The sequence below is a fragment of the Protomyctophum bolini genome (assembly GCF_963924005.1).
Source record: "Protomyctophum bolini genome assembly, chromosome: 3".
Lineage (NCBI taxonomy): Eukaryota > Metazoa > Chordata > Actinopteri > Myctophiformes > Myctophidae > Protomyctophum > Protomyctophum bolini.
The window spans coordinates 27,957,065-27,974,185 of NC_137864.1; the positions used below are offsets into that span (position 1 = coordinate 27,957,065).

General features: G+C 41.6%; 1 protein-coding gene across 1 annotated transcript in view; it reads right to left on the reverse strand.

Annotated features, from left to right (window-relative positions):
* cntln (centlein, centrosomal protein) overlaps positions 1-11,352 on the reverse strand; it is a gene marked incomplete at its 5' end in the record, with an annotated part of 129,476 nt that extends 118,124 nt beyond the window's left edge. The window contains 5 exons of the mRNA XM_080758968.1: positions 354-512; positions 2,037-2,171; positions 5,826-5,910; positions 8,189-8,277; positions 11,272-11,352. Of these exons, the coding sequence (XP_080615094.1) occupies positions 354-512; positions 2,037-2,171; positions 5,826-5,910; positions 8,189-8,277; positions 11,272-11,352 (549 nt within the window). The remainder of the gene's footprint in view (positions 1-353; positions 513-2,036; positions 2,172-5,825; positions 5,911-8,188; positions 8,278-11,271) is intronic.
* Positions 11,353-17,121: the final 5,769 nt, after the last annotated feature.

Below are 17,121 nucleotides of genomic sequence, written 5' to 3' on the forward strand. Positions count from 1 at the left end.
CCCATGATTTATAATTCACACAACAGTGTCAAATAACAAATACTGCCAAACAATGATTGGCTATTTTTGGTAAGCGACATGGTGCACAACTAATCATAAATCATCATTGTTGCCAGGGCAGATGGACCTCAGATGGTGTCAGTTCAGGTCATTATTTCCCCAGCCCAAACAACCTGGGCCCGACATATAAAGAATGCAATGATGAACAGAAGCTATGCATAATATGTTTAAAATGTGTGCTTTGCTGCAGGTATCACTTTATATTCACAAGCTGAGGAGAGGGAGGATTGAAAGCTTCAAGGTGGAAGCGTGCATGTGTACAGTACGTGTCTCTCTTTTCTGCATCTATATACCATGACTCTGTTCCGGGCGATGTCCCTCTGTCTCTGTCCCTCCTCCAGGTCAACACAAAGGGCCACGCAGCGGGACGCTAATCCCTCCTTCTCCTCCTCCATGGCCCTCACCGCCCGCTGATCCTCCTCCTCTCTCCTCCTGATCTCCTCCCTCACGTCCTGGGTAGACACGGGTGCACAGAATGGAGGGGGGGGGGGGGGGGGGGGGGGTCACAGGGAGCCACATAAACAAATGGAGGGATGGAATGAGATTAAGAGAGAAAAGAAAGACTACAGGAAAGAGAAAAAAGACATACAGGCTTTGAATGAAAACAAGAGAGAAATGCTCAACAGAAAAGAAAGAAAAGCCACATGTGGATTTGGGGTTGAGGAGGTTGTGTGGCGTATGAATATGTAAATGCTTTCCACCCCATATAAGTCTCTGATTGGCCAAGGTCACCTGCACGCCTGCTGCCACACGTATGGGGTGCAAGCCGGGCTACACGCAGGTACACCAAGGTGTCCACAGGCTTTATACTTTAATGACAAGACTCCTAATGAGAGTGGCGCTGACTCCAAGGCCACTCCACCCGGATCTTCTTTGATGCCGTCCCCCTGCTATTCTCTTCTTTGGTGAGAAGAGCATGGCGAGGCATGCACAAGGAGGACCCCTTCCCTTTATCAATTAATCATGGCCCTGGAAGGGACGCCCCTTCCAGGGGTGTAATTAGGGCAAAGACAAATAGCTAAATTCGTCGTCATCACCATTTTGGCTTGTACCCCTGCCGAAGCCCGTCATTAAGAATTGATCTGCCAGTCGTCGCTGTGCTTCTTTCTTCTCTCTCTCCCACATATACTGTATGTCTCTGTCTCTCAACCTCACTATATTTTAGCTTATCAGTATTCAAGTGCACAAGACATGCTATCTAATTATTGGACAGTATAAGGATGTTGATATTCATCCTTAGGGCCCCAAATCACACCTTAGAAAGCATGAGTGTCTATTTCAAAGTGTTTTTTGACTGGAAGTCAAATTTTCATAATTTCAACCCCCTCTCTATCTAAGTATTGGACAGTATTAATATGTTGATATTGATTTTGTATTCATCTTTAGAGCCCCAAATCATACCCTAGAAAGCACTAGTGTCTATTTAAAGCACATAGGCAGAAACTGCCTGTCATCATTTCACTTCAATATATATATATATATATATATATATATATAAATATATTTTCAAGTGATTTCAAGTGATTCAATGCCCAATGTTTATCGTCATATCAAAGGTTTGCAGGTTCAAGAGGGAGCAACCAAGCAACCCACAAATTGAAAATGTAAAATAACAAAACAATATCAAATATACCTACAGCGTGTACTGTGCTTATAAGCAGCAGATATCAGATATGTCATATTTACATGTACAACTGCTGTACATACAATAGTAGTGCCAGTGTAACGGCAATGGAGTGTATTCACAGTCATATACAGTATAAGTGATTCTGCCAGTGTGACGGCCTGTGTCGCCATAAATGACATGGCATTGAAAACATAGATAAAGAAGTGGCTGCATCTGTCTCTCCTCTCTATAAAGCACCTGATGTGATAATAAAGTTTGATACTAATTCTGAAGTGACTGCCTGCCCAGGGTCGAAGGCCAAAGGGCCAATGGTCTCGTTTGGTGTCACAAGAAAACATATTCAACCAACCTTAAGTTCTCGACTCTGGCAGGCCAGCTTCTCAAGCAGCCCGGACTGCTCCCTCTTCATCTCAGCTTTCTCCTCGTCCACCAACATCTTCCTCCGAACCAGGTTGTTGATCTCCTGCTGCTGTCCTGTCACTTTCTGTATATATGAGAGAGAGAGAGAGAGAGAGAGACTATTAATATTAAACCCCATTTAGACCCGAGGGCTAAAACCTAAGGCAGCTTTATGAAAGACACCCTAAAACTTAGGCCTTTCTGAGAAACTTTACAGAACTGAATCCGGAAAAGTACCTAAAGACTACAAAACTACAAGGAGACGTGCACGCATTCCGAGATAAAGTAACGCTGCCGGGGCAGCCGGCCGGTCTTAAGGGGAAAGTAACGTGGCAGCCGGTCTAAGTTTATATTAATGCCACTTTCCTTTTTTTTCAATCTTCCTTTTTACTTTTTTTATCGCACTGCCAGCAACAATGTTTTATTTCAATTGTATCAGATTAATCATGGTTTGTTTTACATTGCCGTTTGTTTTATGGCAGTACTAAGCCAAACATCATTGTCATGTTCAAATTAACATATACTGTAAATGATGTCTTTTACAATATTACACTGAAACAAATCAGAGCAAGCAGCGGAACACACTAAATGTGCATGAATGAGTTAAGACGGCATATACTAAATAGGCATTTTAAAACTCAAGGTCCCATCATGCTCAATATGAAGCTTCCCATGGTTGAACAAACTAGAGCATAGGGGGTGGGGGACACACACGATTCTATTATTTTTAATGAGCATCCAATTTTGATCCTTTTGGTCTACACTCTTCTCGGATAATTATTATTTTGCGTTTTTATGTGGCAGGCGACTTGCTTGCCTTGTTGAATAAGAGAGGCTGGCCTTTTAACACTGTATCAGCTGGTCTCCGGCACTGATGGGGTAATCCACAGCCTTCTGTGGGTCCACCCTTCTCTTAGCTAACACAGTACTATGGGATGCAATTAATTGCCATGTAGAGAGGAGGGTGGTTGAAGGTGGTGGTGGGGATGGGGAGTATCACTCAGATCTATCCAGATAGTGGATTTAAGCGCTCCTCGCCTCTCCTGATTCGAATGACGGCACGAAAGGGGGCTTTAATAGAGATTTATACTGCCGAGTGGAAAATAAATTCAAACGTTGATAATGAGGTGGGCGAGAACAATCTGAACCCCAGTAGTGCTCAATTGGAAGGACGTCGGTGAGAGAGGGAGAGAGAGAGAAGGGAGAGAGGGGGGGGGGGGGGTTCTGCCAAGTTAAGAGGTCTAGGACAGAGATTAGCATTTCAAAATTCCCAGTACGGTTCAAAAATGAAAGCTAATTATGTTACAAAAATGGGAAGTGGGAGTGGAAGGGAGGGAGACAAAAAAGCATAGAGAAGAAAGGGAAGGCAGATATATATTTTTTGTCAAAGTTGGAGGAGAGTGGGAGATGTTAAGCGTTGAGCGTGTGAGATCCTGCACGGGCTCAGTGGACCATCACATCCTCCAACAGTCAAGTGCAGGGAATTGCTCACCAATTAATCACCATTTGGGTGCGTTTGGCCCTGAGATGGTGGACGGGATGATGAATGTCAGTGGGCCAGATGACGGTGTACAGAGTCCTGGACTATTAATGAGCTCCTCAAAACAAAAGAAAACACCCACAACTGCAAAATAACTTTTTCTTGTTATTCTGCTGCTCAGAGCGCCAAGACAGCCAATCACAAAGTGCAAGGATTAGGAAACAGTGGGCCCTATTTTGACAGCGGAACTTAGCGCCATGGCACATACTGTAGTAACTTGTGCCGTGGCCGTGTGTCCAGACAGTGCATTGGTCCTATGATACAGGCTGTTAAAATGCCCGTAGTGGCAAGCGCTATCCATTGCGCCTGGTGCTGCGGGCACAGAATTATTCATGCTGTTTTGGGCATTACATTAATAAAACCAATCAGTATCTGGTGCCATCTTAAGAACTAGGTTTCGCCTGGTGTGAGGCGCATTCCTTAGTGGCAAAGATCAGAAGACTAGTCCCAGGACGGTATTCTACAGTAGCCTCCTGCATGAACCATGAAGTTACAACATTTTATTTTCTACAGTAGCCTCCTGCAAAGTTACAGCATTCATAATGTGATATAATGATGTCAGAACACACAGGTGAAACAAAAGCTCTCTGCTCACCAAAACACCACATTGAAACAAAAACAATCCAAACTGTTTAGTGTTTAACTACAGACTCTCTTACTTGACGGAAGCTAGTACACACATAGGTTATATATAATGTATATACTGTTGTACATAGAGAAATGATTCATGGATTTAAAAAAATATTATGCTTTGTACTGTAGTAGAGTTTTATTATTATGAGTATCTGTGTCCTTATGTTGTTTTTATAACCACTGCACAAACAAAGTTCCGAAAGGAAAATAAAGTTGTTGAAATAAGTTGAAATCCAAACACACTGCATGGTCGTTACTGCTGTCAAGAAACACTGTAGACTAATTGTCTCATCTTGTCCAACAGACATCTGAGATGTCTTGACATATCATATCAGATGAATATTCTCATTTCATTTTAGGTTATTCTTTTTTAAACCGTTATTGCACATTAAAGCATGAGACAGTGGGAACACACCCACCTAGAAAGTTGCATCATGGCAAGGTAACCACACAACCCAAATGTCTAGCAAAGTCTACCATTGCTACTTTCTCCTGGTGACCACAATAAGTCCCCAGGTCATTTTATGTTATCCTTTTAGCGTAAAGGAATGTACCTTTTGTGTTAACATTTTTGTCTAATAAAGTATTCAATCAATCATTCAATTTGGGAAGCATGAGGTCAGTCCGCTGCCCCCCCCCCCCCCCAGGATGGCAGAGGAAGTGTAGCGCCCAGGATTGATCATTGACACTGTGTGAAAAATGGGTTGCAAAATCGTGGGATAAAAATCATAAGAGAAAAAAACAATCATTCAATCAAACACTCACTCACTCTATGCCACAGTGCAAGGTAGTGAAAGTGATCCTGTCAGTGAACATCTCATTCTTAAGCCAGATTTAAACTTCACTGTACACCGGTGTCGCACACGAATAATAGCTGATCTACAAGCTCGGGTCACTGTTTTGACGTGTTGTGAGCTTTTTTCGGCATGTGACAGAGCACAATTGCTAATTGGGTATTATACTTCTTAAATGACTGAGGAAAGTGGCGTCCACCTGCCAGTCAGCGGATGGTAGCGTTAGCACCAGTCTCATAGGAACACTAGCGTTAACAGGATGAAAGCAACACTAATGAAGAAAGCTGACTGAAACTTCAGTGAATGATTTGGAGTCAATTAACAGCATCGATGTCATTATCGTTCGCTTTCAACTAAATCAAAAGATCACTAGGACTCACTTCAAGTCCTTATATTTTATTCTCTTGCACGGGCAGCAACAAAGGAACGTGTTTCCACTTTCCAGAACTTGAAGTGAATGCTGGTGATCTTTTGATCTAGTTCAATTCTCTTTGAACCGTGCACTCAGTAAAAGACTGTTGTTTGTGACGATTGCTCGCATTTCGAAACATATTATCCTGCTTCATTAAATAAAGTTCATTAGAGAATAGTTTTAATTTACTTTTTTTAAGCTAGTCTTGTATCAGAATACGTGAGCTATTCAGAATGCTATTATACCATGCTGTTGTTCGTATTTGGTTGAGTTATGTCAGCGTGAAAAATCAGTAAGTCAAATGTATCATTTGCCCAAATGTACCTGGGCAACTGAAGTGTGTTTAGCAATGTAAAGTACCTGCTCCAACTCCTGGATGGTGAAGTCTTTGCTCTGAAGGATCTCCAACACTTTCCTGTCCTTAGTCTCAGCTTTCCGCTTCTCACTGCATGCGCGCGCATGCACACACACACACACACACACACACACACACACACACACACACACACACACACACACACACAGAGAGAGAGAGAGAGTGAATGTGTCATCCAAAAATAAGAGATACTTGCACTTTTGCAGGTTATTCAGGTTTCAAAAACAGATTGCCTTTACCAACAGACAGGTAGAAAGAGCAAACAGGGCAAAAAGGATACAACGACATAATATTTTACTATATTATAGTCAAATAAAAAGTGTTAACAACTTAAAACCTATAAACGTCATTGACCAGGGTTCCCCAGTCTACACCAACGCTTGGCAAAAAATGTACAACTTACAAGCTCACAACACGTCGCTTGTAGCTCTGCCATTTTCACCAAATGTCTGCCTATTATGGCAAGCCCAAAAAGGGATACTATAGGGTTCAGTGGTTAAACTAAAACTGAGGAATAGAATGTGCCTGAAAACAACACAGGTTGCAGAGCTTGTTCTCCCTAAGAAGATCTGAAAGCAAAATCAAATAACCCAGCAGCCTTCCCCATCCTCCTATAGACCAAATCCAGGCTATGGAGTCATTCTAGCCCACTGGTGCATCTGGTAAGTAACATGTGTTTATAGGGGCAGAAGCCTAAAATGAACAGCAATTGGTCACCCGTTTGTTTTAACTGCTGTAACGTTCCATCTAGGCCTTTCTTTAGCTTCTTCTCAGTTCTCATCCATCTTCTTTGTCCCATGGTAGACAATTGAAATAAGAGTCTGGGATCCTCAGAGGGAGGAGGTGGAATGCAGGCAGGCCCCCAGCGCCACTACCCTTCTTTGTGGTGTTCCTCATGTCCATGTCCTCAACAACCAACCAATCACTGTACAAAAACACCTGGGGAATGTATGTTGGGGATAGTGAGGGTGCACTGCGGTTCCCAACAGGCCCCCAGCTCTTCACCATTATAGTCAATGCAATTACCATGTCAATATCAGTTCCCATACATCACCATCAATGCACACGCACGCGCACACACACACACACACACACACACACACACACACACACACACACACACACACACACACACACACACACACACACACACACACCTAATAATATATCTAACTCATGTTGATTAGGTGATATAAAACAAACGGTGCAAACAAACATTAACCGCCAGACAATATGACGTAAATAACACATTATGACGTAGATTTAAATAAATACTGTATATGTAAAGTCCCTCCAACGTCTGGCGTAAGACGTCATGTGGCAGCAAAGTCTATGGACTTTTAATGTTTGTCTTATTCATGCACTCCCAAAAATCTACAGGCCATCCCAAAAATCAGCATGCCCCCCATGTCATGTGGCAGCCAAGTCTATGGACTTATTATGTTTTCTTTAAGCATGCTCCCCAGTGGCAACCCCTCATTGATTCTTTTTTTTTGGCTCACAGAGAGGATGACCAACTACTGGCAAGCCCCAAAAGCAGGCTATGTTGGCCAATGTGTATTACTAAAGAAATTGTTCATACAACGGTTATAAATTATAATGTTGAATTGTTGGAGGTACATTGCATATTTGCAGCACAGTTTGTTTCAGGGTCTTGTTTTTTTGTCTGGAAAAAGTCATAGCAAATGAATGTTGAAATTGTTTATTATAATATGTATGTCTACTATAAATGCAAGGCTCACTAAGCATTGACAACATTTTAAACAAACTTTAAATAACTTAAACACAGCTCAATCAACTGATACAGATGTTACAAAAAACAAGCACTGATAATGCAGCATGGAACAAAGCACAATGTCAGCTCTTTTTTAAAGATCCTTCACTTTCTTCAAATCCGCCCACCAACACAGTCGACGAAAACCTGCAGAAAGTTTCCCATGCCACTGTATTTGGTGTGGCTTAGCCACCTTGCAAGGGAAAGGTCATATTCAATCTCACAATTTATCCCGTTAAAGACAGGCGTTTGGAGGGAGCGTTTGGAGTGTCCAGAACGCGAGAGCCAGGGGGAGAGAGAGTGTTTTCATTAAAACGGGTTTCCGTGGCTGGAGCGCTAGACCAGGGATAAGGAGGCTTAAATCAGCATCTGCGCCAGATTTCCACAGTAACCCGCCCCTCCCCACTGGTCAAGGGGGTGTCTCAAACACACCCTTGGATGACTTTCACACATATTTCTCTTTTGCTTACGAGATAAAGCCATTTTCAGCTTGTTGAGCTTCTGAGTTAGCAATTTGTGAAAGAAAAAAAGAAAAGAAAGAAAGAAAGAAAGAAAGAAGAAGAATGTGCTCACCGTTCAACTACTAGACTGACAGCTTGAGTCAAGTCCGGATTGGCCACTTGAAGGCGTTTCCATAGGGACCACACAAAATCCTTGTCAGCCTGAGAAAAGACAAGAATTCAAACTCTGATTCACTTCTCAGTGTTTTCAGTTGCTACATTGAACTAGAATTGAGAAGAAAAAATATATATAGAATGTTAATAGATCAGAAATGTTTAGATAACATTTATAATACACACACACACTTTTTTGTGTACTATCTAAGGAATAACATTACCATCCCCACCAACATGACACCAGTGGCATGTCTCAGCTGTTCTTAATAAAATACAAAATAATTCAATAGTACACTCAGTGATTAGCATATGGGGGGGGAAAGATGAGGGGGTGGAGAACCAAACCAATCAATAATTTAAGCATCTTGTACAAAATATGTTTTGATCTGTCCTGCCCCTCTAATCATGGGGAGTCTGTGCAGTACTGAGATGTGACCTTCGACTCAAGGGGAGAGCGCACATTGACACTTGTCATTATGAAGTATTTATGACCGGAGAGACATGGGGGATCTAAATCAAAACACAGCAGTCAATGTCTGGCACTTCCTTTATTAATAAAACTTTCTTCCAATGATTTTCTTTCCTCTTCTGCTCGGCTATATGGGCTTACAGTAACTAGAAACTCAAAAGTGATGACAGGGAGAGAGTCCTTTTAAAGCAGCGTGGGAGAGCTAGAGAGAGTTAGCCGAGGCTGAGCCAGTCCTGACACATTTCCAATTCAAATTGTCTCGCTGGCTTTTCAAACATTTTTTAAGCTACATTACATTTAATGAGAGACATCTGAAAACTACATTTTCTGACATTAAAGATGGGGAATTATACCAAATCGACTTAATATAACATTATCTGATAAATTATGTTCACATCATCACAAGATAAAAGTCGTCCCTCCCACTGGACTCCACCGGTCCTCCAATTAGTGCATGAATTTTAAAATATCACCATTCAAAAATGTCCAATCAATTATTTACTAAATGGCAGACCTTGATAAGGCCATGGACTGAACATACAAAGTAGAGGGACTAACTGGATCTCTGTGTGAGTGAGTGTATGTATATATACAGTAGAGTGGGAGCAGGCGGATGGGGGGGGGGGGGGGGGGGTTGAGATCCCACCAAGTCCACCCTGCAATGCAGCTACGGATAATATGAAGCATCATCGCTGACTTCAAATAGGTGGTTTTGCTCTATGCTTGGCCTTTGGCTGCTGTTCAGACAACCGCCAAAGACAGGACCCCTCATCGCTCTAAAATAAATCAAGGGATCCTCTTAGCACATGCATGTGTGTACTTAAGAGTCGAGATGTATCGAATGTGCGTATTTGATGATAGCTGAATTATTAATCACATTTCCAGACCTTGAAACACCATGGGCTAAACATACTAAAAGCAGGGGGCCGCCCGCCTTGAACATACGACGTATTAATAAAATTAGCATGGTCAAGTAGGAGCGATTGCTGGCCAACTGATGAGTGTCTTTGTAGTTAATGGCAGTCCTGTAGAACGTAGTGCCAGGGACTTTTAAGACATCAATGGCATTCAAATGCCACTGTTTAAACGCTACACTGCACAGCAACGGGTCCCCATTAGACAGACAGAATCACTGATGCTCCACTCTGCCCCAGACCACCAAGGACGGCTCAGAGGAGGAGACATTTCAGAGACAATTTGGTCTGCATTTACAGAAATACAGTGCTGTGGCGTTAGACCTGGAACTTCTGGAAGAGAAAGTACACTACTTGGCCTACTGATGATTATAAAAGCTTTTTAGGCCCATGCCTAAAAGACTAAGTCATAATCATTTTCCTTTTAAATGTACCTGTAATCATTAGAAGGTCACCCTAAAAAGGATGGAAGTCACACTTGTGTGAAGTGAGCTGTGCCTTTCATCACAATGATGACATCTGATGATGTCAACAACATGATGTCCAATCAAATGAGCACATTCCGTGCTCAAACAGACAGACAGACAAACAGACATACACCAACTAAATTGGATCCATTGGAAGACAGGCTCTTATTTTTTACATTTCCTGAAAAATAACGGTTTTTGCCCAAAAGCAACGATACGTATGTAAAGACATATTACGTATTTACGTTTAGGTAAATGTTTAATTTAATAACTTTAGCACTATTAGTATGATTATGTTTAGGCATGGCATCGGATCATAAGTAAACTAAGAACTAGCTCTGGTCCATAGCTCTAATGTGTTGCATTTAGAGCTATGTTACTCTCGACTTCCGGGGCTCGCATGGATGCAGACCAGCCTCTCGTCTTTAGCGTGAATAAAAAGAACGTTTTTGCTACTCACCAAAACAAAGGCGGCTTGTGTCATTAGAAAGCCTACTTTCCTTAGTGGAAGCACTCTGAGCCCCCCACCACATGTATAAACGGTACTTTTTGGCCAAAAGGGGATTTTGTTTCCACTGCGCCGATATTGCCCAGAGAATTGCCTCATAGAGAATATTTTTCCTCCGGTGAAATAAAATCCCTTCTGGCCAAAAAGTACCGTTTATGTGTGGTGGGGGGCTCAGTCCCCCCCAAAAAATATGTACATTGAATTTGCAACTATAGAAACTATAGGATGCCTAGGTCAACACATGAACCTGGCTTCTAATCACACACTATCTAAATTACATTTTAACTTTTGGAGGAAAATTGGGAGTGAATCTGCAGCTCTAACTGCAACTGATAATACAGTGTGATGTGTGATCTTTACCAGAGTGCATAAACAAGGACTTGTTTACCGTATGTGTGTATGATAAGGTTCCAAGGCTGTCATGTTTGCTGCCAAGAACAATGGCACTGTGTCTGTCTCGATACATGAGTGGAGATATCAGAAAGTGACAGGTGGTAGGTGCACGTTCATGCTATAAGGCACCACCTGGTGGTGAGCATGCAAGGACAGCATGTCTCAATCACTATAGCACAAGATGAGATGTGACAACTCACTCATTCACTGAATCACCCCTCTCTCTCTCTCTCTCTCTCTCTCTCTCTCTCTACACACACATCCATCCCCACATAAACAATTACATACCTGACATTCTACTAAATCCTCCGATAATCTCTTCACTTGCTGCTCCAGTAGCAAGACACGAGAGTTGTTATGAGAAGACATGGTAATTGTAGACATTGTACAGCTGCCTGTGAAGACAGTATGCAGAACTCAGGCGTGTACGTACAGTTACGTGGATCTTCTTGGACAGAACGAACGAACTATCACAAGATAAAAAACAGCTCGCTTTATGGACGTATTATTATCAACAGCTGTCATCGCTCGCAAATTTTACAATGTGTAGTTGATAGCAAATGTATAGGCTAGCTAGAAGCAGTAGAAGTATATGGATCAGATCTATAGTACACAGTAAAAACGAAAGCGGCAAATGTATTTATCAAGCGCATTACACTGATTTCGTCGTGCCGAATGCTGATTATAACTGACAAGCAGCCTTCTCGTAACAGCCATAACATATAACACCATGATAAAGTTTCTTCTTACCTTACCGCGCTACACGGCTGTTTGTGTTTGCTTCTTTGTTTTGTTTAGTTCTAGTGTTGACTGTGTTGACAACTTGACAACCTTCCGTGTGAAACTATAGTCCGACCACACGCTCGACAGCGTCATGTCACGTACCAATACATCTAAAATAATACCCGTGTTCTCTCGCGCACTTAAGTGTTTATTGTTGCTTTTCTGTGGTAGAAAATCAGTCTTTCGTAAGCAACAGTATCGTTGTCAACAACTACCGAGAGACGCTTTCAAACAAGCCCGCTGTTTTCCGTTTCTGTTTTCCTCATACGTCATTTTCTTTACGTCAGTTTGCAGCAGTTGCCGATAAAGTGCGGCCGCATTGCCTTATTTGCATAAAATGACAAAATAATACACACACATGTATGTCACATTCATATCTATGGTCACGTTATCCAGGGATACCACTTAGCCTAATCACGTGACGTATAACAATGCTTTGACTTTTGTGTTGATCTAAAGTGTTGAATTCTACTATCATTCTATCAACCATCCTAGACATATTCATCCTAATTTGATTGATTGATTGATTGATTGATTGATTGATTGATTGATTGATTGATTGATTGAAATATTTATTAACAGTTTGCAGAATTACAGTACATTTCAAGCACAAACTCAATACAAAGACTGTTAACTGTGAGTGGACGACCAAATTAAGCATTACACTTAATTGTTTACAAGAGGGTCCACCTTAATTGTTCAATTCATCAAAACATTTAGAGACAGAAATGCACCATAGTGGAGAGACCGGACTGGAATTAAGCTCGTACAAATAGCATTTATCATAAACTCAAAGCCATGATACTTTGCCTGCTTATACTTTTAGCTTTATAGGCTACCTTTTTAGAATTTGAGCCAACTGTGGTGGTTGTAATTTGTAGCCTATAGGCTAATTTAGAATATAGGCATTTAGCAGACGCTCTTAATCCACAACAATTTACAGCAAGAACAAAACAATACATCTTTTTTATTTGTTTTTATTCTTATTCTTTAATATTAAGTCTCAAGAACCTTATTTTCAGGAATATGGTCAACACTGGATAAACCTGAATTGTCAAATAAAGTCAAATAAAATATCACAATGCTGGGTGTCAACACAAAACATGACACCACCAGATTAAAAAGAAAGAAAAAAAATGTTTTTTATTGCTTTATTGATATCTTGCCCCAACCTGAGTAAAAGTTCCCCTGTGCCCAGAAGTTATGTTTTACAGGGCTGTAAATCCCCATTACTGTATCACAGCTCAACAGTGGGATGAACGACAGTAAGAAGATGTGAAATTGATCTTTATACCTCATTTTACTGCCTATACTTTATTTATATATGCCTATGCAGTTTTTCACATAATAGACACACTGTTGTTGATATGTCCTTCATCATTTTATGTGATTTTGATGAGCTCTTGCAAAGTCAAAGACAAATCATTTTCACACCAGGATTAGGACAATAAAATTAGAATCGTGGGGGCTGAAGAATCGGGTGCATGCGAGAAAGGCCTAATTATAGCAAAATGTAACAAAGCAGTGTGTGTGCTTGACATCTGCGCTGCTGGTTGAGACAAGACAACTCCATATTGTATGGATAATGCACTTTAGTGTCAAACCAGACATGGAGCACTGGGTGAGAGAGAGAGAGATATATAAATGAAGAAAAGGACTGGCACCACTGTTCACTCTGACAAATGTTGGTTCATCTGCTCAGTGTGTGTGTGTGTGTGTGTGTGTGTGTGTGTGTGTGTGTGTGTGTGTGTGTGTGTGTGTGTGTGTGTGTGTGTGTGTGTGTGTGTGTGTGTGTGTGTGTGTGTGTGTGTATGTGTGCATGCGTGCGTGCGTGCATCTCATATGCACACATGTTGTCGTGTGTGGATATGAGAGAGAGACAGAGAGAGAGACACACAGAGAGAGGCAGATATGCAATTGACTTAGCATGATTATGCTGTTCCTTGACCCACAAACACCACCCCTCATTAGGATGCTCATTTGTGGAGCGATTTGAGAGGCAGTCGGCTGGTGCCTAATGTACAACATCTGCCTGCCCCTTGTTACCCCTTCAGTCAGAAAGACAGACGTCTGTCTGTCTGTCTGTCTGTCTGTCTGTCTGTCTGTCTGTCTGTCTGTCTGTCTGTCTGTCTGTCTGTCTGTCTGTCTGTCTGTCTCTCTCTCTCTCTCTCTCTCTCTCTCTCTCTCTCTCTCTCTCTCTCTCTTTCTTTCAAGAAAGCAAGTATTTTGTTTACTGGAAATGGTGGCCAATTATACATTTACAGCAGAATTTGCCAAAAATAGCAGATCTACACAGTGTCACAACACGATTCATCAGCTCTTTTCAGTTAAGAGACCATCTCTTAACTGGGAAAAAAGGGAAAAAAGGAGCTGTATAGAGCCCTGGGGGAGCCCGTTCAATCCGTTAATTTGAGAATGGCCTATTTCGTCATTGATGGAATGATGCATTCATTTTGCAGATATAACCTGATGTCCTATCTTTTTCTTTTTTCAAGCATCAATATGCCAAATTAACAGATCCTTTGCTGACGATGCTTCATGGTTAATTATAAGACAAATTTAAAACTTAAATCTGTGTGCCATTTTATGAACGTCGCCCTTTCATGATCAAACAGAGAGAGCTTGGCCCTCGTCACTTCCAGCCGCTTCACGCGTTCCACTCAGACATGTCCCACCATGTTTTGACAGGGCTTGCCACTGGGCCTGCCAGTGTCAGAGCAGTGTGTGTGTGTGTGTGTGTGTGTGTGTGTGTGTGTGTGTGTGTGTGTGTGTGTGTGTGTGTGTGCGTGCGTGCGTCGACGTGCATGTGCGACAGCTTGCATACCTGTAGTGTGTGTGTGTGCGTGTGTGTGTGTGTGTGTGTGTGTGTGTGTGTGTGTGTGTGTGTGTGTGTGTGTGTGTGTGTGTGTGTGTGTGTGTGTGTGTGTGTGTGTGTGTGTGTGTGTGTGTGTGTGCACATGTATGCACCTGTGCATGTGTCTCTCTCTTTTAAGTGTTTGTTGTCTATACCACTAATGACAGATTAATCCAGATCTGAGAATATTTTAGGCACATAAAATGCTGTCTCAGCTCAGCCCTCTTTCATCTTTTGAAGGACATGCTTCCTGCATTTAGCATTTAAAAAAGAAAAAGAGTTTCAAGTCCTTACCCGAACTTGCACTCAGCCGCTGTTTGATTTTAGACTTTTTTCTTACCTCTTTCATCCAGCGGTTTGTAACATGTTATATATCTTTTTTTTAATCCAAGATCATTACTCATAAAGACATATGCTCCTAACTGTGCACACACAGTTATCTGAGTAGTGATGTCAATGAGTTCATCTCTACATAATATGTGCTGCTTGCGGAAATGTCTTAATGAATCTTGGAAGGGGTGGGGTGGATCACATTTGTCTCTGTAGTAGTTTGTCCGTTAGTTAAACACACATTTCAGAAGCTATTGGCCTGCTTTAATTTGGGTAGAAGGTGTATCTATCTGTACATATTTTAAAACAAAATGTTCCACCCTTTTGATTTTATTCCCTAGTACACACAAATAAATGGTTGTTGTGCTCCATATAAAATATATATCCTTCTAATGTGTGAGGGCCCGGGGGAGGGTATTTTTATATAGCAGTAGCACCTTAATACTGTATAAGATAAAATGTATGGAACATAATACAACAAACCTTTGTAACAGCCGTTGGCTGTTTTTGTTATTATGTTGATTAGTAGTGATAAATATATATGGGGCTAATGCTATTATACCTATATATATTTATTAGTAGGCTTGCTTAGTTGTACTGGGTTATAGGGACGCCTATTATTTTGCCTGGTACTGGTTGTTGCTTCTGTCCCCTGCAGATGATGAGTGACGTGTCCATCATGTGTTGCTGTCCTGAGGAGGGCCTGGCTTGGAGCCTGATCAGCCCTCATTGGCCAACCCGGTCATGTGACGCACTGGATGCCTCAGTGCGTCTGCTATAAAGGACAGTCGTTGCCTGGACTTCGGGGTGGGAACACTGCTACGTGTGGCCTTTCCTCCAGCCGGTCTATTTATGTGTTTCATGTCAGGTTTAGTTGTAGTTCCATTTGTCTGTCTGTTAGGGTGTGTTGTTTGTTCATCCGTGCATTACCAGTCAGTCATGAAAGTTATTCAGCCATTCTGTAATTTTGGACTCATAGAGTCACTTTATCATTGTTCGTTATGCACTAAAGCCACTTTGTATCAGAGTATCGGATTTAATACGGTTTAGTGTATCGGTCTGCATCCACTTAAAACAAACAGCATCATCAAATAAACAAACAAATAAATACAACATTATGCCATAAACTGTTCATCCATCATAGTCAAGTAATCATAGTCATAGAAATATTTTTGATTAAAATATTAAAATAAGTAGAGACCACAGGGAACCAGAATCCTGTAAGATGTTAATAGCACCAAAAGAGATCCTCTTATGTTTACAAGCCGACCATGCCATTTAGCTCCATTTGTGTTTAGGGTAGCCTTATAGAAATCTGTAGTTTTGTCTACACAATGTTTGATTGGTAAAACTAGGTGAATTGCACTACGTTATACATTGAGTAAGTCAATAAACCCCAATCTGGGAATCTCAGCTCATCTTTGCCCAGAGTTGCAGACTCCTGTACTGAGGCCGGGTATGTGCCCACTGCCCATAGCAGCAATTAATTATAGGAACAAAACTCATTGTAAATTACTACTACTAGAGAAATCTCTTCACCAGATGCCACAGAGATGGCGAAGGCCACAGCAAACATGCAAAATTGACTCTTGTTTGAAGCTGTCACCCCTCAAGTCTAATTGGAGCACAGTTATAATGTGAAGCCAGCCCATGAAATGAGATGGCTCTGGCAGTGAAAGTCCCAATGAGCATGACTTTCCCTCTGTTTTCTGTTCTGCCTAGGAAAAAGCGACAGTGAGAGAAATACCCATCATGCAAATGTACCTGCATGAAAAATTCAAAAGCCAGTGACAGGCCCTGGTGGGTTGTGGTTGACAGAGGAAGGAACAGAGGCAGATCACAGGCACACAAAAGAAAACACACACAGCGCTCCATAGAGATTTCCAGGAGCAGTGTCTCAGCCTGCCACCTCAGGTAAGTGTGGAGATTGTATGCGTTGATGCGGAGAGAGTTGAGCTTTGATACTGAGGGAGGGAAAGAACCTGGGTACTGCTGGGAAGGATGACAATAGACAAAAGAGTTACAAGTCCCTTCAGTTATAAAGAAACACCAGTTGTAGTACAAAATGTAATAATTAATGTCAGCTGGGATGTCATACTTGAATTCAATTAAGCAGGATGTCACTCCAACATGATGAAAACCTCCAACTCCAACAACCTGTGAGAGTTTGG